Below are 24,019 nucleotides of genomic sequence, written 5' to 3' on the forward strand. Positions count from 1 at the left end.
TATATATATATGTGTGTATATGTATACAGTACATATACGCATCATCGTAATCTCTTCATCTCTCACTTGCACAGTTAGTGGCTAATAGCAGTTTTGGTGGCGTTCCACCCAGCTGCTGCTATGATTCATCTGTTCCCACACAGAGCTAGACTCCCTCTTTCAGCAGAAAAAGAGCCTGGCTAAAATCAGTCGTCTTCCGCGAGCCCAAGCTTTCATGTTAATACCAGCATTGCCAGGCCAAACCTCTCGTGAAAACACATATGGTAGCCCGTCTGTGATCCGTGTAACCACACAGAATGCTTTCGAACCCCCTGAATCCTGCTCCAAACGGCTGCTTTGTTTGACATGGTCACAAGGTTTTTATAGTGATGTTTTTTGTGGACGCATTAGTCAAATGCTTTTCAGGGCACAAGTCCGGTTTGACCACACGCGCGTTATTTCGAAGCATCCCTTCGGTTTTTCAGGAGAGTTTTACGGCGGGCGTTAAAACTGCGGCATTCCACAAGTGTCTCGCTGCGGAAGAGTTACTGTTTGCTCGTAAGACTATAGTCATCCTGGTTGTTTTTTATCCTCTCAGTTGTATGCCGAAAAACTTGGCATGGGGTCACGCTGCACTGTTCAATTAAGCTAAATAAGGAGCTGCAATTGCTTGCAGGTTTCTTTGGAAGTTGAAGACGTTCACACTCAATAGCAACAGGTTATCAGTGGTTTATTTTCTACGTGCGTACGTGACATAAACATATAACCATTGCTTCGTTATGTTCAAGCTTTCATTAAATGTGAAAATAAATAAATAAAGCTTGGAAAGTCGTAGCCTGAGGTGACTGCATGTCTTGCTAATCTACTACTTCTATAGCGAACTATAGTGGTCACTGCTAGAGACTTGAGTGTAAGTGACTTTTTTAAAAGAAATAGAAAGGCTAAAATTAAGTGTTTCTTGATAATCAGCGCTTCCTCTCCTTATTTCTCCTGAAAGAAAACCACCGTCTTGTTTCAGTTTGCTTTTTGATTCCACGATTAATGAAATCACAGTGTAAAAGTGCACCGACTTCAACAAAGCAGAAATAACCGCTGACGAGGATGAGAACTGTATTTACTTCCTGCATCCTTTCCATTTCAAGTGAAATGCCTTTTTTTTTCTTCAGTCAGATTCTGTTAGCGCGGGCACATGATCTTCACATCCAGTTAAAGGTCTGGAGAGCTCCTCATTGAAGAGATTTTTTTTTGTACAGTTTTTATTATATTAGAAGAGGTTAACTTTATGAGATGACCAGGAAAAGTGATATGCAAGTCTAAACCATTCAAAACATTTTTTATTTATTTTATTTATTTATTTAATTAGTTTATTTTTAACACTGACGTGCTTGTTTGTGGAAGTAATTCAGTTTTAAGTAAAAGTGTCTTGTTTTAAATAAATAAATAAATAAACTATTAAAATAATTATTTATTCAAATGTACAACTTAAAATCTGTAATTAAAATATCATAAGTATGATCTAATATAAGCTTTATATTAGACTTTATTTCTGATTTAAATTCTGATGGATAGAACACTTTTCTGGGAAGTGTGTGTGTGTGTGTGTGTGTATGAGTAGTTGGGGTGATACTTAATGACTCACATGTATTGCTTAACAATGGGGTATCCTGAGTACAGCAAGCGCTCAGTGTCCTATTTTAGGAAGCTTGTTCGTATCTGAACACTCCCTCTGTCACCCCAATGAGGCCGTTGAGTCAGACAGGAAAAGGATGGAGCTTTTCAGATAAGTGGAAAACGCTTATTGTGCTTCGCGGTGTTCCAAACATACTCTTTTTTTTAAATCATGAAATGATCTCATTTTGTGAAATCGGTGGAAATTCACAGGAAATGTAGCAAGCATCTTTATTTTTTTCATTTAACCACTTATTGTATGTTACACGGGGGAACATGGAGACTATCCCAGGGTATTTGGGAGAGACTCTGAACAGGGTGCTAATCCATCACAGGGCGTAATCACTCTACAGACAATTCAGAGATGCCAGTCTGTCTATAATGGTTGTCTTTGGTTTGGGTGGAGGAAACCCCAAAACCCAGAGGAAACCCCTGAAGCATGAGGAGAGCTATCAAAATCAAACTCCTAGAACTGGAGGTTCCTAGAAACCTCTAAACCCTTCTACCCTTGAACTTTCTAAAACAACATTCTTGTGATTAAATCCATTTTCGCTCATTTTTTAATACCCAAGTGCTGGGTTCCTGCATCTTATACAATGGCGCTGTTGAATTCTTGAATCTGGTTGGTCAGGTCAGGTGTTGATTAAGTTTTCCACAAAATCAGCTCAAGCAGCAGTTTCAGACACAATTAAATCACAGGTTATCGTTTCTATAGCAACAGGTTTTTTTTTTGTTTGGATTCCAATTATGAACTATTTAAGTTGTTTTTGTTTGTCACATATACATTACTGCACACTGAAGTTCTTTCTTCACATATCCCATCCTTGGGGGTTGAGGTCAGAGCGCAGGGTCAGCCATGATGCAGCACTCCTGGAGCAGGGTGGGTTGGGGGCCTTGCTCCAGGGCTCAACAGTGGCAGATTGACAGTGCTGGGGCTAGCCTTAACCACGTGAGCCACCACCACCAACATAACATACATAACCTAAGCTTACAAATGAACAGGTTTGTTGCCATGGAGATTGAGGTTTAATGTTAGGATACAATTATTAAAAATGTATGGAAGGAGTCTCCAGTGTCAGTGCTTTTTCCACCATGTTATGGAAAGCCAAATTCAGGACATGGAGGTACTTTCTTTTGTTTCTTTATTATGAGAAGCTGATGGTTTTTGTTGGTTGGTTTTTGTCTTAGTAACAGTAAATGCTTTCTCGACGCACATATCAGTATTATCTGGATTAAACGTTCATGTGCCTCCTTTTAAACCAGGGGGAAAAAAAACCTTTTTACCTCAGTTTATGATGTTAATAGTCTTTCTAAAGGTTTGCTTCCTACCACAGAACCACTGTGGGTTAAACAGCTAATTAGGAAACTGGAATTTCTCATTAAGTCTTGTGGCTCTGGGTGGAATCCAGTCTTCCTGTTTAAAAGAGGAAGATGATGAGGAATCCAGCATTGACTCTCACCATGGATGCAGGGTTTGGCTGTAGGAGAGGTGCTAGATCCCTAGAGATATTTTAGCTATGCTAATACACGTTATATATACATTATCTCAGACCTTTCCATGTTACACAATGCTCACTGATCAGTACAGTGTAGAAAACTCGCTAGCATTTTTCACAAAGGATGATAACACATAAGGAAACAGATTTGTGTGTGTGTGTGGAAAGACTCTGAGGCTAAAGTCAGGATTTAGCGCTCAGTGTGAGTTACGACCTGGACCTGGGTGTCTAATTCGGCTCTATTTCTTCTGAACTGGACGCCCAGGGTCATGCTGGCTGCGTGTTATAAAGGTAGAGTGATTTGCGTCTCGTGTCAGGGGTATATCTGTGCTGCAGTTCATCTTCATTCTGTCCCGCTAAGATCTATGAACAATTCTGTTAGTTTACAACTGCTAAAATGTTCTGCGAGATAAGCAAGCTTCTTTTCTAAGTGCTTTAAAACCCTAGTACATTTCATCTAAATACATTATCTTTCCAGTTGTGACAGAAGACATTCAACACCAGTTAAGACTGTTGAGTGTTAATGGAGCTTCTGGATTGATGTGATGCATCTGATATGATATATGATATGATATAGTACAAAAAATTTGTGTTGCAGTATTTTTAACACTAACATTTAAGCTACAGAGCTGAATATCATGTCATGGTATTTGAAGGTTTCCTAACAAGGTGCCAATAGATATAATGAAGATATGTTTGTGATATGGTTTACTGTGACACAATTTATCACCTTATCAATATTACATCATCATATTGCCCAGCCTTAGCAACTTAGTAAGATTTCCGTTTAGTAGTTCATTGAATTTTAATTCAGTTTATTATGTAGTTCTCATGTTTTAATGGACTTTCTGCTTTTGCAAGACCTGAATATCGTGACGCTTTTCATGCACTAGGACAAGCTTTCTCTAATGATATCTTTTGTCAAACCCTTATTATAAGGGTGGTGTGCAGTGGATGTACTGAAAAGGCCATGCAGACATTTTCGAAAGTGGACGCTGGTGGACTTGCAGAAGGCTCTGAGAGAGACGCTTGTCTTGATGAGAGAGCTGCAGTAATGTCGCACAGTGACAAAGCGGTTAAAAACATGATTTCTATAAATAGTTCTATCACCAAGGGTGATTGTGTTGCTATGAAAATGGGTAAAACATGAACAGTGAGACGTTCAGGTAGGAGAGGGAGGGAGGGAGAGAGTTAGTGAGTGGGCAAGTGAAGGGAGAAAGTGAGTGAGAGGGTAAGTGAAGGGAGAGAGTAAGAGAGTGGGTAAGTGAAGGGAGAGAGTGAGTAGGTGAGGGAGAGAGTAAGAGAGTGGGTAAGTGAGGGAAAGGGTAAGAGAGTGGGTAAGTGAGGGGGAAGGTAAGAGAGAGGGAGTGAATGGATAAGTGAGGGAGAGAGTAAGTCGATGGGTAAGTGAGGGAGAGAGTAAGAGAGTGGGTAAGTGAGGGAGTAAGTAAGAGAGTGGGTAAATGAGGGAGTGAGTCAGTGGGAAAGTGAAGGAAAGAGTGGGTGTGTGAGGGATAGGGTAAGTCAGTGGGTTAGTGAGGGAGAGAGAGAGTAAGTCAGTGGGTAAATGAGTGGGTGAGTAAGAAGGTAAGGGAAAATAAGGGTGAGTGGGTAAGTGAGGAAGAGGTAGAGAGGGTGGGTAAGGGTGTGAATGAAGGAGTGGTTAAGGGTGTGAATGAAGGAGTGGGTAAGGGACTGAGGGAGAGAATGAGTGAGTGAGTGATTAGATGTTTTTAAATCTGTACATACAGCCTCCTCCAGACAAAACCTTTGTAAATTGTTAGCATAGAAACACAAACGATATTAGAACAAGTGCATTAATATAAACCAGTGGTTTGAATGATAGATAATGGATCAGTTAACACTTCCTGACCAATCATCATTGAGAATTGCGGTCTAATCTAAGTGTAAGATGGAGTAGGAAACCCTAGCTGATGCTTTCTTTCTCCATAAAACAGTGATATTATCAGAATGTGTCAAAACAGGAATGTCAGTCACCTTGAGCGGTGATTTCTGACTGACATGATGTGTCTGGCATCTCCTCAGCCTCCTTGGAGTGGGTTTATGACCTTGGCGCGAGTGCCAGCCGACAGTCTCTCAACTCTAGCCACTATTTAGGCTAATTAATGTCCCATATCTTTGAGGGCATGAGCGTGAAGAAGAAGAAACAGATTTTAGGACAGTCGATAATTTGGAAGCCTGTTCTGTAATTTTCTGTGGCATCTTGAGTGTGTGGTGAGGTGACATTTATTTTCTAACGACAACCTTCTGTGTTTGCAGGAGCCTAGCAACAAGCGAGCGAAGCCTCTGTCTCGAGTCACGTCGCTGGCTAACCTCATCCCACCGGTGAAAGCTGCTCCGCTGAAGCGTATCGGACAGACGCTGCAGGTACTGCGTTTATTTTTCTGTAGCGGATATGTTACAATACTACACTTGGTCATAGTTATAAGGTAGTGTTGTTACAGGGGGTGTGGCCTGTCCAGATGTTTCATCCGGAAATGGTAGTAGCTGAAATGTATTGTGTGTATATAGGATAACTGCATAATTTATAGATATTATATTTGTACAGAATGTGTTTAATTATGTAACCAACGATTAGTTTTCCTTCCCTTCCTAGTCTTAAAAACTAGGAATTCAGGGGACAACCCACATGAATTACTGGATTGAGCTTACAAGAGGATTTGTTTATGCAAATTTTAAGTATTTTTATATATACACATAGTACACATGGAGTAGTTGTCCATCTACTGGCCTTTTTTGGGAGCTTGGAAGAAAGCAGAGGAAACCCACGTGGTCATAGGAACAGGCAAAACTTTAGCTAGATAATAACCCAAGCTCAGGATCAAACCAGACGCTCACTCTGGAGCTGTCAGGTGGAAACACTAAGGCTTGCACCGGCATGTCATTTGCCCTAAAATTCAGCCGTTCTCAGTCAGTGTCACAGTGTAAATATCATCATAGCTCAGTGTTACAAAGCTACATAGATAGAACCGATCACTTGCTAGTGTGAATGTAGTCTCAGTCCACAGATGATCTCAAGATCTTTCTGTGAAAGTAGGTGAGTCTCTAGTGGCTATATTTAGTGATAAACAATAACAAAAAGCATGATGATTGCTTCTCTACAAGTTGGGTGTTCCATGTTCACTGTCCTTGCTAACAGCTATTCATTAAACCTTCTATCTTTTGCCAGCTGATATTATCACAAATTAAAATCCTCATCCTGCTTATCTAGCCGTTTTCTTTTATTATTCAAAGGGTCTGGTTTGTTTTTTTTATGTTTCTGAAGCTTAAGCCCTCGAGCCAGACTTGTGGTAGCAGCTGTTGCTGTGTGATTGAGTAGGATCTGTAGAGAAGGTAGGCATGCCCTGGCCCATCTGGCTCAAAGAGAGGTGAAAGAGAAGGAGAAAGAGACGACAGAAAGTGGGGAAAGTGGATGGCTTGGGAAAAGCAGGCCCAGTGCCTGGGACAGGAAATGAGACAGGCCGAGGTTGGTTTTGCGCGTCTGGATGCAGAGAGCGTCTCTGTGTGCCGAGTGTGACCGGAGCACTGAGAACAGGCCGGTGATTCATCACAGGCTTTCCCGTGTTTTCGCTCCGTCTGGCTCTCTCCAGCTCCTCACTCGTACCATTGTTCTGCGAGGCCGGAGGAAGCGGGCGCCGTGTTTTGATAGACGTTCATAGCAAACTGGCGAAGAGAGTTAAAACCAAACCATAACACAGAGAGCTATTTATTCCTTGACTGCGATAATTATCTGATTATTAATGTGCTGCTTGATGCAGCAGCCTGTTTATCAACCAGAAAAGAACATTCAGCCTTGATCTTCATCTTATCACGTTTTTTGTTTGCATGAGCTTTCTGCAGCAATGTTGGATTGTTTCTTTTCTCTGCAGATTTGTACTGAAGAAATGAATCCAGAATTTTGCGAAACGTCAGGCCATGTTCTTTCTAACGTGACCTAACTGAACTGCATGATGCGTTATATCACCAGTTGAGGAGACAGTACAGCAGATGTTGTAACACTAATCCCTGTTGTTATACATCTTGTTTTTTTTGTTTTTTTTCTTCCTCTCTGTCCAGCGCTCCATCAGCTTCCGCAGCGAAAGCAGGACAGAGATCATGCCTCCTCGGCCGTGGAGCAGACAGGCACCGGCGGCCAACACCAAGCGCCGAGACAGCAAGCTGTGGAGCGAGACCTTCGATGTAGGACTGGGACAGATGCTGTCTTCTAAAGAAATAAAAAGGCAGGAGGTGAGACAGGACTTTGAGAGCTGCTAATGTAATTAGTACACGATAGCATTACGTTCATCAGTGTATAGTTTTCCTATAATCCGATATACCAGTTCGAACTGTACGCTTGTGTAAATAAATAGGATTTTTTCTTTTTCTTTATTTGCTATTTGCCTGGTCACCCGCTTGGTCATCAGCCAGTCTTTCATACAACAAGACAGATGAAGTCTTTATTAAGCAGTGAATTCCTAATGGCCGGTTAAAATGCAGACGAAGCAGAAATTGCACAAACCCCACAGTAAACCCCAGAGGCCAACACTGACACCGAGTTCCAGTTCACTAATCCCCGTACAAATTATACCCTGCAAGTTCACATGGAAAACACACGGTAGGCTGAAACCGAGCAGTTGTTGAAGTGTGTGGGGGGAGGGCGTTGAGGGTTTTAAAACAAAAAAAACCCCAAAACTTCTCCTCATTGCTCCCTTGTGTTCCCTTAACTTTTCCACGCGTGCAATGGTAGCTGTCTAAGCATTAGCCTCTGCTTTTTTAGTAGTAAAAATTAGTCCTGCTTGAAACATGGGAGGCTCGTTCGTGACATACTCCACCCCACACACACACACACTCCCCACCTTTGTTCCAGATTGAGTCTCTTTCTTTCTTTCTCTGTGGCCACACAAACTTCAAAGTCTCAGGGATGCGGTGTGGATAACAGGGAGCAGCTGTCTATAGGGAAATATTGAGTGTTTCAAAGGTCGAGAGGGTCCTGTGGGGTTTCTTCCCACACTTAAAGTATGCAGAAGTGTGTGAAAGCTGCTTAAATGTGATTTTATTCCCCAAACTGCTTTGTCTAAACGCTTCTATTGCTAATCACGTGATTCCTGCGCTGGCTTTTATATGTAATTTTTTTTTTTAAAACACACCTTTTCAGAAAGTGAACCTTCATTTGTTGTGTTTTGTTGATTTCTGAATGATATTACTGAGCTTGGCTTTTGCTTTTATTTCATGATCCTTCAGGCCATTTTTGAGCTGTCTCAAGGCGAGCAGGACCTGATTGAAGACCTCAAGCTGGCCAAAAAGGTTAGTTCTGCTTTTCCAATTAGTGGCCTTTTCCTCCTCACTTCATGCACCATATAAACAGCGAGTTAAACCCCCTCTGTGGGAACCTCAGCTCCGATTACCCCTCAGCTCACAGAGTCACACGCCCCACAGGGGGGTTGAGGGAAAGACTTGGATCCGAGGAAGCATGAGGAACACCATTATAGATATGTTAGCCTCTAATGGAAGAGTGTGTGTGTTGATTATATATATATATATATATATATATATATATATATATATATATATATATATGCATATCAAATTTGAACAGAGATACTTTTGCACACATTCATATCTTTTGCACTCAGGTCAGGTTTGTGTCTCGTCGAAGTGCCTTTTGCTTAGTGTTACTTGATCTGTTTATTTTAAGGACACGTTGACCCTTAATTTCACATGCTTTTCTGGGTCATATTCAAAGCAATTTCATAATTCCACCCCGGCTAAGACAGCTCCAGTGTGCTTTTCCAAGTGCTGGAGTCAGAGCCAGGCTAATACTTTTGTGATGTAACTGCAGGCTTACCATGACCCGATGCTGAAACTCTCCATTATGACGGAACATGAGCTCAATCAGATATTCGGTACCCTGGATTCCCTCATCCCTCTTCACGAAGGTGAGACTCGGCTCTGCTTGAAGCTATCTGTCATAGCATAGCAGTGTAGTGGTGATCATTCTGCTCTTCATGTCTTGCTGCTTAGATCTGCTGAGTCGACTCCGAGAGGCCAGGAAACCCGATGGATCAACAGAGCACGTGGGCCACATTTTAGTGAATTGGGTAAGATGTGGTTTTCGGTCTGGTCCGTAATGCTTTGTTCTTTTGTTCTGATGTATGATAAAGGAGCAGCAGAGGTAGGAACGTGTGTAACATGTTTACAGCAGTGGATGATTACAGAGCTAAAGGTATTTCAGAGGAGTCACAAAAACAGAGGTTGCTGTAGTACGATTTCAGCTGAGAACTGAAAGGGAGGGGGGGTCACTAAATCCAAAAGCCTTTTTGATGTAACAACGGTTTTTGGGTTAAATATTAAGGAAGTGAAAGGTACTGGAACTCTCCTGAATGAGAACTGAACCGTTTCTGGTTGATCATGCATGTATTTTTAGCAACCAGTGTGACTAGAAGTAGCAACACCTTGCACCACCTATGGCCCAGAAACTAAAAACAGTACTTCTGTTGAAATCCACCTAATCATGTGATGTATTTACACACCAACACACAGGCCAGAACACTTACTTGCTTATTTACCACCCTGATATCTGAACATAACTTGGTACAGCCAGTAACACAGAGTATTTTGGCTTGGGATACATTTGTGGGAGTAGCAACTTCTCCAAACAGCGAGTGTGTGGGAGAACTAAAGTGTGGTGGTTTCTTAGCACTCAGAGATGCTTATTTATTCAGCGTTATCATGCCATCGTTAAGAACTTGGAACGCTCTCATAAGTCATCCAGTCAGCGGTGCGCGTTACCTCCGCGTAAAAGCACAGACACAGAGAGGTCTTTTGACCCGACGCCAGTACTTTTGTAAAAACCCGATTCATAAAGTTTACATATCATCCAGGTCGTCCAAGCATCACAATCTCTGATGTCCTTTTAACCAGCGACCTAAAACCTGGTGATAAGGGCTGTTTGAAACAAAGTGCAGCTCTGTGTGGGGTTGAAAGGATGAGTGCTGGGGGGGTGATCACAGCTTTCAGAGCTCCACTCTATTTATCTCACTCGACAGCTCTCTCCTGTCCAGTGATGCTGCTCAAAGATTCAGGTCTGTTTGCATTTACGTGCGTTATGGGAAAAACCTATCAGCTTTTCTTCTTTTTCTTTTTTTTTCTTTTAGTCTGTTTGTGCAACAAAAGCTCTTTCACGTTCAGTTTTTGAACCTGATGCTAGACAGACCTGCCATGTTCAACTGGTTAAAAGGACATCAGAGAATGTTCTCCAAGTGCTCCATTAAGAAATGAAACAAGATAGTCTTTAAAAGTATTTTTTGTCTTGCTTTTGGTACAAACCTAATGTAGTTTTGTAAAAAGGCTGGTTTGGGGTGTAATTGGTAGCTCAGTGGTTATAGCATTGGACTACTAATCAAATCCCAGGACCATCAAATAGCCCCTGCTGGGCCCTTGAGCAAGGCCTACTACTACTGATCAGAAGGTTGAGAGTTCAAATCCCAGGTTCACCAAGTTGCCAGTGCCAGTAAGGCCCTTAACCCTCAATTGCTCAGTTGTATAAAAATAGCTAAATTGTAAGTCGTTCTGGATAAGAGCTTCTGCCAAATGCTGTAAATGTACATAAATTCGAGAATTGAACATTGTAAGGACATCATCCTATCCTGCTCATTGTGACAAACTTTATTATAGTCCAACACCTTAACCACTAAGCTACCATAGTATAAGTATATTAAAAACGGCCTATAGGGGGAAATAGCAAAAATAACAAAATCGCTAATCATGAATCAATCGACTCAAAACTCAGCATTTTTCATGTTCACCAGGTTTCTCAGACATAAGCAGCGACACTTTCGGGTCCATCATGCTTTTAAACTCGCTGTAGATTTTATACTTGTTTTATACAATTACATCATTGCATTGTTCAATGTTCAATAAATAATCGTTGCAAATAAAGCAGAGTTTAAACATGGGCAATTATTGCATCATAAAATGTAAAAGCCTATCAGGTTTTATATGCAAATGAATTAATATACTACACAAAAACATAGTTTATAAGAGAATGGATAGACTTAAATTCCTAAAATTTGGATTCCTTAATGAGTAAAAGTTTTGGCGCCCCTTTTACACCCTTTTCTTTTCTCAAGCTGCCACATTATTCAGTCTTTTCATATATATATATATATATATATATATATATATATATATATATATATATATATATATATATATATATAAATATATATATATATAAAATTGAGTGACTTCACGTCACATAGGAGTTTTCCCCCTCAGAAACGTGTCGTTTTCCACATATTCGTTCTTGGCTTCACGTGCAGTCCTTTTCCAAGCCTGAGCGTCAGGTTAGGATCTATCTGTGTCGTCCATCGCGTTCCTCAGTTATGATAGGTGCCGAGTGCCGTCCTACACGGCTGTTCTTTCCTGTTTACCCCTAACAGAGAACAATGTTTTTCCAGAGAAGGACAGTTTAAAGAATGTAGCTCTTACCTCAGACTATTTCCTTCAGCCCTCATCTGTCCAAGAAGGGTTTCCACAGCAGGACCTTTTGCGCTGGGAAAATTCAAGTGGCTATTGCTTAACCGTGTAAATATTTCTCAATGCTGCTTCACCTCGGAAGAAGCTTTCGCTCTTTCACACACAGGGTGGTCTCAGTAAAGAGCGATTCTTCTTTAACATTGTGTTTAGTGGAGTTTTGTATCAGGATTTCTTTCTCTTAAATGCGTGTAGATACTTTTACAATTCATATCGCATAGACTATGATGTGTGTCATGAGGAATAAATCACTTTGGGAGGTACTGTTATTGGAAAATAATCACAGTTTTTTTTAAAGACCAACATGTACTTTTTATCCATTTATAGTTACCTTGAATATCGATTGTTGCAGATCATTAATGTTAAAACAGTAAAGAGATCATCAGTCTCACTTTTTCGTTCTCTTGAAGTTAATTAGATTCATTGATCATGTTACCAAGAAACCACAAAGTTCTGTCCTGAACTTTTCAGAAGGCTTGGAAGCTTTACGTCTGATACCAGAGACTAATCACACATGCTAAATGCACATCTGCTCACAGATAAGAAGCTCACTTCTTTTCAACTAACGTATTATAAGAAGAGCATCGCAGCCAGAACTATTGTCAGAGCTGCTGACCAAAAACAAACAGTATCAAGGGTTATGACCTTTTTTCCAGAGGCCAAAAATATTGCTTGTGTCCATGTTCAGCATTGAGTTTCTTTGTCTTATCACTCCACACTGATTTTTTAATGGGTCTTATGAAAGTAGACACTCTGAGCTTTAAGACACTGTACTTATTTATAAGTATTTCTATTTTACCCTAGTCTACTAGGAGCAATATATTCCTAGGAAAGTTCCCATTTCTGCTTTCTGAGATGCTTGTTTATAAGCATTCAAAACAACAGAGATAAAAAGTCTCACTCTGAAAGCCAACAGAGTCCTGATTAATTTTATATCAGACTTGCAGCGATAAAGTAATTTATTTGTGTATACTCATTGAAAGTGTCCCAACACTAGCGTACTGGTAAAAAGGGTTAAAGATTAAAGTATGTAAAGTCCCGTGTAATGGACAGGGATTGAACTGATATTTAACAGCCTGTTAATCCATCACTCACATGAGTGAAATGCTTTTTTAACTGCGTCCCTCTCCTCCTTTTACCTGCCGTAGGAATGCACAGCTGTTCCCATAACGCTGACTTATTACAAGTCAGCTGAAGGCATTTCTTTCTGAGTGCCGCTCTCTGGTTATTATCTCATCACACTGGTGCAGCTTTGTAGGAGACAGGCCTGGTTTTACGGAGAAAAGAGGAGAGTGGAAGAGATGTGAGATTCAGCTGAAAGGTCTGCACTAAGACCAGAGCTTAGCCAAAGGCTAGTTATCTAACCTGCACATGTTTTTAGGCACTCGGTCCAGATGGACGGCATAAAGACAAAATAAAATGTTTTTGCCTTTTAAAACCATGCAGCAGCCTTAATCTCAGGCTCAATAAATAAACCACTAAAAATTGAAAGGACTGGCAACAGGGAATGGCTTAAATAGGTGCAAATCAAATTACATCCACGAACGCTGTTTAGGAACGACAGACGCCAGCTCCGACTAGCAAAGTGGCTTTATTACATTACGCCGTTTTCTTTGTCCGCCCGCAGCTGCCCTGTCTGGACTCCTACAACAGCTACTGCAGTAACCAGGTGGCCGCGAAAGCCTTACTGGATCATAAAAAGCAGGACCACCGGGTGCACGACTTCCTGCAGCGCTGTCTGGAGTCGCCCTTCAGTCGCAAGCTGGACCTGTGGAACTTTCTGGACATCCCACGCAGCCGGCTTGTCAAATATCCACTGCTGCTACGGGAGATTCTCAAACACACACCTAACGACCACCCGGACCGGCAGCATCTGGACGAGGCTGTAAGTAGAACTTCGCTCCAGATGGAAAAGAAATATATGTGGGCTCCAAAAGTCTAGTCAAAACTTTATTTTTTGCAATTTAACACAAAGGTTTACGTTCCCAGCAGCAACCAGAGTGAATAGTAGGATCATAGAAATATTTACATGAATTTTAGGGTTTCTTAGTATTCGGTCCCTCCCACTTTTTTACTTCAGTGACAGTGTGGACTCGAGCCGACACGGGATCCACAAGACTGTGTCAAACCTTATAATCCAGAATTAGATCAAATCCATCAGAGTTTAGTCTGAACATGCACTTAAGTGGAAGAGATTAAACTCACAGGAAATCTGGGCATGTGTGTGTGGGTCTGGATGTGTATGTGTGTGTGTGTCCTGTGTGTGTCTTGTGTGTGTGTCCTTTATCCTGTGTTTGTCTTGTGTTAGTGTCCTGTGTGTGTGTCTTGTCTGTCTGTGTGTGTGGGTGTGTGCGTGTAGATGTCCTTTGTGTGTGTCCTGTGTGTCTGTATGTGCGCAGGCATGTGTGGGTATGCATATATGGGTATATATGGGGGGCAGAGGGGTTTGGGTCTGGGAGTGTGTGTGTCCTGTGTGTCCCCGATGCGCATTCTGTGTGTGTCCCCTGAGTGTGTGCACTTGTGTGAGTGTGTATGTTTATGCGTGTGTGTGTGTGCGCATAAACAGGAAAACAAGTCACATACACCCCTATGAAAAGCTCCAATTTCATATCATTTTCCTATAGATGAAAAAATAAACTCCTCTTCTATTCAAGCTTTCACATTTTTCACCCGAACCCAGTAGCTTGTTGATTCTATCTGAATGTTTTTCTTCTCGTTTCCGTGGCTAGATAAAAGCGTTTTGTTTTGCTGCTCTTTTACAGCTGCCACCTAAACCCAGTTTGTTTTCCTTCTCAGATCAACATGATCCAGAGCATCGTGGCGGAGATTAACATCAAGACAGGCGAGTCGGAGTGCCGCTATTATAAAGAGCGTCTGCTCTACCTGGAGGAGAGCCAGAGAGACCTGCTAATCGACAGCTCCCGCATTCTCAGCTGCCATGGCGAGCTCAAGAACAACAGAGGAGCTGTGAGTCTTATACACACAAAAAAAAAAAATCACACACAGTGTTTCTATCTGTTCCTGTACTGATTTACACTAGTATTCAGATTCACCAGAAATATTTTCAATCAGTTTATTTGTACTTCATTTTCAGTCTATGCTAATAATATGGAGTTTTTAATTTCCTTAAAGCCTTTAGACATTCGTGCCATTTTACGTATTATACGGCCAAGGCTTGGAGAGACAGGAGCGTTTATGCTTGTATAAAATGTCTAGAATTTGTGTGTCAGACCACCTGAAGTGGGTTAAACCATTGGATTGGAATCCGATCTAAGATATCAGATATAATCCTGCAGCTCAGGGCTAATGAAACGAGCATGTGTAAACAGGGTCATGCACGGTTAAGATTTCTGGGAAATCTGTGTATTCCCCTTGTTACTGTTACATATGAAAACAACAACAGAAAAAATGATGAACAATTTTCTCTGGCTTCTTCTTTTATTACCCGTAATCGACTGTGTAATTGGCTAACCTTATATATCGGATTTGATTGAATAACACGCTCCAGTTTCTCGGTTGATGTTCAGTCATTCTGAAGACTTTTGAATATTTAGACATTTGACTAACTAGCCTAAATTGCCTGAATAATTATGATAAATATTTGTGATTTCAGTAATCGGGTTATTATTTTGGCTATTACTTTGCGGTCCTAGATGAAAGTTTATTTATTAAAGAGGTTGCGGTCTGTCTTCAAGGCAGCGCACACACTGTATACCGAAGAACAACAATAACCCCGGCTCGTGGGAGATCTCGCCTCGACTCGCTGTGTAATCTAATTAGAGTTCGGTGTGTGTTTACTCTTCCTACGCGCTAATTGGAAGCGCCTGTTTCGGGCTGTCACCTGTCAGTCATCGTGTTTCTGCTTCACGTTTGAACCGAAGGATTATTTTATTTTTTTTTATGCTCTTCCAATAAAAGGCTTCCCTGGTAATTGTGTCGGCACACAAAAATAAGAGGGCTGTGCGGTGGAAACACGCTAATCACAGGAAAACATAAACTGGAGGCCATTAATCAAAATGCGGTCATGGAGCAGACGAAGCGGCTTTGCCTTTCATGTAGAGAAACTCGACTGGGTTTTAAACAATGAACCAATAAAGCATTGAATACTACACAGGAAGGAAAAAGGATTCGCTAGACCCAAAACAGTAGCTTAATTTATTCTAATTCGCTCGGTTCAGAATGTTCTCAAGTGCAGCTTTAAGAACTGATTGTAATCCTTGTAAGTATCTAATGCTATTATTAAGGATCGACCAACATGATGTCCGTCACATAGCAGTGATGATAAGGTGGTATAAGGTAGGAGGCGAGTCACGTTCCCCCTTCAGCGTATCCAACATTTCCTCTGAACCCCCTGCTGTAAGTCAGAGCCAGCATGCGTATCAGTTTCCTTCATCTAAACACACACACACACAAACACCACCTCCTTTCATGGTCAAGCATCAGAGTCGCTCTCCGAATTCAGTTTGTTTTACACTCAAGCTCATGGGATCAGAACAGACCAAAATAGCACAAAGATTATTTATCAAAATGGAAATATTGACAGTGGACCAATCCGCCTCTGGGCTAAAAGTCGTTTTCATGATACCTCACAGGTTACGTAACTTCCAGTTTCACATCCCTGTAAAAATATTTATTAAACAGACTTCCGTGACGCTAGCCCCAAACGCATGCATTATCCTCTTCTGGAGATTATTCGAAGTATGTTAAGTAGCTCGGCTAATCGCGAACCACTTGCTCCGGTGGGAAAATATCAAGCAGGAACATTTCTAATACTCCATTTGCTGTGTTGTTTTCCATAAGCTGGTTATTTTTATAATGTTGACCTTTTTTCCCATTTCCCATGAAACCCGGGAGAAGAAAGTTTGACTTTGACGTCTGTTTCTTTCTCCACGCAGAAGCTACACGTGTTCCTGTTCCAGGACGTGCTGGTGATCACACGGGCCATCACACAGAACGAGCAGCTCTGCTATCAGCTCTATCGTCAGCCCATCCCGGTGCGGGATTTAGAGTGGGAGGACCTGCAGGACGGCGAGATCCGCCTGGGCGGCTCCATCAGAGGGGCTTTCAGTAACACAGAGAGGAGTGAGTGACGTATTTATAAAAACTCTAAAGGTCTTAGCTTGAATGTTAGCATAAGCTTTGGCTATACTAGTTTACTACTTTTTTGGTTGCCAGTTCAGTCAAAAAAACCCTTTTTTATTGGACTCGATCCTCACTGCAGAACAAAAAGTTCCTCTGATTAAGCTCCTCCTACTTGGGTGGAGTCAATTAAAAATTCTAAGGGGTGGAGTGTGTTCCAGGTTGGATTAGTGTGTCTAATGTAATGTGTTGTGTTGTACAGTGTTATATGGGTTAGGGTTATGGCTTTAGGCCTAGGCTCATAGGAGGAGTTGGATCAGATCTAGCTTCACCCAGATCTTTTTGGTTCTACACAGTAATTAAAATGCAGTTTAGGTGACATACACACAGCTTGAACTAGTTTTTGAATGATAGTACAAATCTGCATGATTTTAACGGCTGCAGATGTACCACATATCTGTTCCAGCACCTTGTCTTGGTTCGAGAGATGTAATCAGCCATCCATGATTTTAACAGAGCTACCAGTGCTCTAGATCAGGGTGGAGAACCAAATGAGCTGTTTGCTAGGCAGGAAATCCTCCACTTTGATCTTAACAACTTTTCTGTATTTAACGTGTATTGATGATGTTCTTCAAACCCCATTAGTAACAAACATCTCTGTTCGCTCCCCCATCCAGCCAAGAACTTCTTCCGGGTGACGTTCCGCAGCGGAGGTCAGCTCCAGTCGCACTCCTTCCAAGCAAGCGACGCCTTCAACAAGCAACAGTGGCTGAACTGCATACGGCAGGCTAAACTAGCGACCGGCTCGTCTCAGCCTTCCCAGCACACGTCTCCCGCTCTGGAAAAAACTCTGGAGGAGCGCATGGACCAAAGTGACAGCGAATCCTCAGACTGTAGCATGGACACTAGCGACCCCGGTGCTGAGGCTGGGACGCAGCTGATGGAGCACACACACGTGGACGTGTGAACGCCGTGCAGTCTACGTGAATGTGATCTACATCAACGCCGACCTGTACAGTATTGTCACAGAGAAGCCGTCTGTACTTCAGTAGAAGCCACAGAGTAGAGAGAGCACTACTTTTCTTCTGCCACTACTTTACTTTCATGTCTCTTTCTATCTGTCCGTTTCTCTCTCTGTCTGTGGTGCATCCTGTCGCACTCCCAACTGTGAAACTGTGTCAGGTTTCCTGTCGCCTGTACAGGACTCGAGTGAAGAGGACTCACTAAAAATTCGTCATTCCTCGTAAGCGCGACCCTCTGAGGAGAGGAAAGATTCCACGTAGAGAGATGTATCATATTTATGTCCGCGTGTCTGCGATAACCGCCCAGACAAAACGACCAGAGGAATGTTTTCACGACAATCAAGAAAGCGGTGTTTTCGGTGGCTCACAGTGTTTTAAAAGCCCGAAGGGGTTGTACTGACGTTTCTACAGTTATTCAAGACCAATCTTGAAGTTCTCGAGGTCATGGATGCTTTCCATGCTCACTGAAGCAAGACACGATGAGAGTGAAGCCAAAAGCGTGCAGCTTCGTCACAAACGTGTTTCTACACGTCAGAGCGCTAAAAAGATAAACCGTGGCTACGTGTTACACGTATATGAATTAAATGAAGGCTTCGTGCTGTTCCCTACAAAGACTAGGTTTTAATTAGATGAGCTGCATCCAGCCAGAAAGCACTTTGATTGAGAATAAAGAAAAATCAGGTAACAGTAAAAAACATCAGTTTAGTGAAAATAGCAGAGTTGCAGACGCTCTCACTTGGTGTAAAGTCGTAATCGCTTGTGCCGTGTTGCTCAGCATAAACTCGTGTCTTTTCCCCAAGTGTTGTGTGTTTGTGTGTGTGTGTGTGTGTGTGTGTGTGTGTGTGTGTGCCAGTGTATCACATCACAATCTGCGCAAAGCATTGCCAAAAAAAAGTGTTTTTAATCCCGTGCGAGTTTACCTGTGGGCTCTCGTCGCTTCGTTCCACGTTCGAGGAATCGGCATCGCCACTATTCAGAAAAACAGTATAATGTTTTTATTGTTCCTTTTTTTTTTTGTTTGTTTGTTTTTTTTAAAGAAATGTATTAAAAAATTCATGCAGTAGTGTGGTTATTTATAGCTTTATTTTTCACTCGACCTAACTATGCTGTTCTTTTATTTTCAAGTGCTCATAGAACAGGAAGAGTTACCGCAGGTGAGCTAGAGAAGGTTTTATATACGGTCGGATTTAAGGACATGGTTTGACGCAAGGGAAGTAAAGCCATACGGAGGGATACGTGAACACGTGACGGGTGTGTGGGTGAGCAGTATGTGTGTATAAAGATGGAAAGCTGGAAAGTGTGTAACGAGTACCAAATAAATGATTTAAAAACACCTCCGTTTCTTTGGTGTCTTTTTATCATCTGATATTAAGGTGTTTAGGGAAGTAAAATGCCTACAGACGTGCTGTGTAATTAATTATAACAGTATGTCCGAAAGTGGTTTAATTCTTCTTTTACAGCAGCAACTACATTTTATTAAATTTTTTAATAATTAAAAAAAATAAAATTACTATTATTAAAAAATAGTAAATTTTATTTACATTATTTTTTATAAATTAAAGAATTAATATATCCAACGAATAATTCAGTAAATTTATTATATTTAGATCACTTATGTGATAACAGCTAGAAACATTCGAAACAATATTTTTTTCTTGAATTGTTTATATGCTTTTTAGTGTGAAAATCGTGTAAGGAAACTGTAAAGCTTTCCCTCCTGATGTCAGAAAACTTGTGACAATGTCCTGACACTGGAGACTCCTTCCAAAAACATGACACGACATGTAATGGCGATGGAGTAAAACCTTCTCTCGCACTCGATCCTCTGTATGCTCAAAATACAGCAAAAATCACCTTCCTAGTGTCTGAAAACCCCCATGACATGACCTTTATGTTTTCTTAAAGGATATGCTATCTTTATTTATTCAGGAAAGTAATCACACCCCCTCCCCATCTGTCCTCGGGTTGAAGGGGGGGCGATTTGACACGATCAGACGTTAATTGCAAACAAGAAAAACGAACATGAGACATTTGTCTTGGGTTTGTTTTACACGAAACGATTCCTGAAATGTTCTTGCTATTAAAAGAAAGTCCTGGTTAAGAAAAGAAAAGAGAGAAAGTTCTCAAGAATCACAAAAATGTGTCAGTGTTAATTAGCTGTAGGCTCATGTAGAGCCACTGAATAATGTATGAGTGCTCACAGAAATATTCCCCTTTTCTGGTGCCCTGGTAACGGCTAAATATTTAAAGATGAACTAATCAGAGCCAGGTAAGGTCGTTATAGTTTCTTAAAGCATAACAGCTCAGTGTTTGAGAAACGCTTCTATGTGTTAGGAATTACAATTTTTCTTTATTCATCGATCCATCTTAACATCTGAACAGTACGTGCTGCATAAACACTTGGACAATTAGTTTACTTTTATGGAGAGCTAGTACATCATGAGCCATGCAGTCTATTTTTATGGAAGGAATAACACTCGTGGGGGTGTGCATTATTGGAAAATAATCAACGTAAAGTGTTTTCACTTCCTCTGACACCACAACTAGTTGGCGATGGATGGATGGATGGATAGATAGATAGATAGATAGATAGATAGATAGATAGATAGATAGATAGATAGATAGATAGATAGACTGATTGATTTACCTGTTACCAGGTAAGTTACAAGAGCCCTAAGCTGTCATGTGAAGACTTGCACATGGAGGAAAACTGAAAAACAACTAATAGTGTTTACACTGGAGACTCCGCCCATAAACATCTACTTCATCTTACAGAAAATGGTACAATATCAACAATTTTCTTTCTTTATATAAAATGTTTTGGTCCACACTAGATGCCCTGTGACTGAGCTGTTGCTATAGAAACTGCAACCTATTTCAGCCAGTGCTTTAATACAAACCTGTGATTCAACAGAAAATGAATCAAAGCTTTCTGACCATTCAGCTTCGTACTGGTCACAAAAGCTTCGTGGTATAAGTAGAAATGGAGGATTTAGTGATTAATGTCCTTTCATTTGCAGCTTTTGCTCACTTCTATCGTGTTTAATCCGTCAGATTAATGATGGACGATTCACAGACAAACGAGTCCCTATTGAATGACTCCCTTAAACGAGTGGAATAGATGAGTCAATTTGGAAATGAATCATTTTGACAAGGTTGATTCTTTTCAACTATTTTACGTGGCAGTCAGGGAAGATGATGCAGTTTGTGTCATGCAGTGTAAACCATAAAAAATAAAAAAAATTCAGCTCTTTTAAAGCATGTGATGAGACAGACTGGATCTTTTTTTTTATCCTTTTTATCCAAAGCCTGAGTCATGACTGACCACAGCTTTCATTCTCTTTTCACTGTGGTTTTGTGCTTGACTTGCAGTGTTGAGTGTGCAACACGTTGTTTGTGGTTTGTAAGCTGTAACTGCTCAATTGATAGAAATGAATCAAATAGAAACGAATCACTGAAAACACTCTCTCCTATCAGCCTAAGCTTTTGTTGCCCTCTTGTGGCCTTGTTCTCGTAATGTTCTAGCTATACACCGATCAGGCATAACATTATGACCACCTGCCTAATATTGTGTTGCTGCCAAAATGCAAAACAATGTGATGCACTGTGTATTCTGACACCAGAACCAGCATTAACGTCTTCAGCAATTTGGGCAACAGTAGCTCGTCTGTTGGATCGGATCACATGGGCCAGCCTTCTCTCCCCACGTGCATCAATGAGCCTTGGCCATCCATGACCCTGTCGCCGGGTCACCACTGTTCCTTCCTTGGACCACTTTTGATGGATACTGACCACTGCAGACTGGGAACACCCCACAAGAGCTGCAGTTTTGGAGATGCTCTGATCCAGTGGTCTAGCCATCACAATTCATCAAACTCGCTCAAATCCTTATGCTTGCCCATTTTTCCTGCTTCTAACACATCAACTTTGAGGACAAAATGTTCACTTGCTGCCTAATATATCCCACCCAATAACAGGTGCCATGATGAGGAGATAATCAGTCTTATTCACTTCACCTCTCACTGCTCAGTGTTATGCCTGATCGGTGTATAAACAATAGTTTACAGATTATAAATCTTTTCATTACCTGTGTTTTGCTGGCATAATATTATTATTGTTTATCAATATTCAGTTTATCAGTATTCAGAATTTAGACCTAAAGTTAAGGTATATGAAGAGCTGGACAGGCTACAAGACTGGGATGGGAGAGAGGATGTTTGTTGTTTAAAGAGGATGTAAAGTTTGCAAACTTCTCCATGTTTAACTCTTGCATGTCTGTTTGCTAATGAACATGTTAACCTGCGGTAAAATATAGGAAATAACAAGCGGAGAGCTTGCATCAGACTGCTTTGTTTCTGTGGTGTGTGTGTGTGTGTGTGTGTGTGTGTGTGTGTGAAGTTAATTAGTGCCACAGGGAACAATTGTGTGAAGGCCAGCCTCAGAAGGGTGAGGTCTTTGTCAACATTATTTGTTCAGCTCTTGTTTAAAAAATGTTGATGATGATTTCCACTGACATGCAACATTTAAAGCTAGTAGCACTCATTGTCTATTTATTAACAGAACACTATACTGTAGTGTATAGTATTATAGATTATTACATGTGTATAAATGGAAACTCTTTGCCTAAAGCATTTCCACCTCCTGCGGTCAGGTGACCTTGATCATGAAAAGCCCTTTGGGAAATCCTTTGTGGCTATGATGCAATCAGAATCAACAGAGGAACATACATATGGCTCTGCTGCTCCTCTGTGCTCATCCTCACCGCCAGGTTTTCCCCATGAGGAGTCAGAGCTCCGCTTTGTCTCGACTCCCTCAGGAGAGAAGCTCAGAACAACACAACCACTGTGTTCTCCTGCCTAACTGTGTATTAATATACAATATACATTTAAGTCATATTTCATTATGTTTATAAAGTGTTTAGGAGAGCAATTCCATCTAATAATAATAATAATAATAATAATAATTATAATATTTATTTATATACCATTATGTTTACAATGCATTAGAGAGCAGTAATATATAGAAACAAAATCAGATATCTGATAAAATACAACAAAAAAAACACACTTATAACTGAAAAGGAAATTTTTAAAAAATTTCAAAAATAAAAATGTATTATTGTTATTATTGTTGTTGTTGTTGTTATTATCATTATTATTATTATTATCTTGTACAATTCTGGTTATGTACAATTTCTAGTTTCCAACCTAGTTTTTTGGAAATAAGTAATAGTAACAATAAGTTGTTTATAATAATAATAATAATAATAATAATAATAATAATAATAATAATAATATAATTCAATTTTATGTTTTGTAATTTAAAAAAAAACTTGTAATAAAAAACAAATAAGTGTGTTTTTTTTTTATCAGATATCTGATTTTGTTTGTATATATTACTGCTCTCCAAAGCATTGTAAACATAATAGTATATAAATAACTATTATTATTATTATTATTATTATTATTATTAGTGGTGGTGGTGGTGTTGTGGTTATTGTGGTTCTTAAGTTTTTGTTTTATTAAATTAAAAAAATATTAATATTCCTTTCTTCTATAATCTTGGTATTGCTATTAGTTATTATAATTAAAATATTAATTACATAACTATTGTTTATATTAAATATTTATCATATTTATAGATTTAGCCTGCTTTATTTTAGGTTCTCAAGAAACTTATGGTAAATCAATACAGAAATATATTATGATAAATAGTAAATTTAAAGTAATAATAAATAAAATAATAAATAAAAGCAAAAATATTCAATCACAGAAGAATATTTATGGCATGTACATTTACAGGGAGATAATTTAAATGTTTATTAAAATACAATCAGCACTTAAGGCTGTACCGAACACGCTCAAGACAACAAACAATGGGTCGATTTAGTACAATAAATCGCTTTAAACCTTCTTTAATACAAATTATCTTAATACATATCCATTTTTATTAATTTTACTCATTGTTGTTATTTGAACATAAAAATATTCTTTTGGGAGCAGTAAACATTTATCTTATAATATTTTATTTTATGTTGTGCTGTACTTTTTAATCATTAACGATGAATATGATTTTAAATGATATAATAATATTATAAATATTGTTGGGAAGAGTGCATCAGGTGTGTGTGTGTGTGTGTGTGTGTGTGTGTGTGTGTGTGTAAGTGTAGTGAAGTCTTTAAAGCAGTAACACTACGACTCCGCTAGGGGGCACGCGCGCGCGCACACATCCTCGCGTGAC

At 40.1% G+C, this 24,019-nt stretch overlaps 1 protein-coding gene across 3 annotated transcripts in view; it reads left to right on the forward strand.

Annotated features, from left to right (window-relative positions):
* arhgef3 (Rho guanine nucleotide exchange factor (GEF) 3) overlaps window positions 1-19,112 on the forward strand; it is an 84,302-nt gene extending 65,190 nt beyond the window's left edge. For all 3 annotated transcript variants that reach the window (XM_058373739.1, XM_058373741.1, XM_058373740.1), the window contains 9 exons: window positions 5,424-5,531; window positions 7,221-7,391; window positions 8,385-8,447; window positions 8,983-9,079; window positions 9,165-9,241; window positions 13,306-13,563; window positions 14,475-14,645; window positions 16,574-16,760; window positions 17,435-19,112. In XM_058373739.1, coding sequence (XP_058229722.1) covers window positions 5,424-5,531; window positions 7,221-7,391; window positions 8,385-8,447; window positions 8,983-9,079; window positions 9,165-9,241; window positions 13,306-13,563; window positions 14,475-14,645; window positions 16,574-16,760; window positions 17,435-17,724 — 1,422 coding nt within the window. In that variant the 3' untranslated portion in view covers window positions 17,725-19,112. The remainder of the gene's footprint in view (window positions 1-5,423; window positions 5,532-7,220; window positions 7,392-8,384; window positions 8,448-8,982; window positions 9,080-9,164; window positions 9,242-13,305; window positions 13,564-14,474; window positions 14,646-16,573; window positions 16,761-17,434) is intronic.
* The last annotated feature ends 4,907 nt before the right edge of the window (window positions 19,113-24,019 follow it).

Source organism: Hemibagrus wyckioides, linkage group LG21 (assembly GCF_019097595.1).
Source record: "Hemibagrus wyckioides isolate EC202008001 linkage group LG21, SWU_Hwy_1.0, whole genome shotgun sequence".
NCBI lineage: Eukaryota > Metazoa > Chordata > Actinopteri > Siluriformes > Bagridae > Hemibagrus > Hemibagrus wyckioides.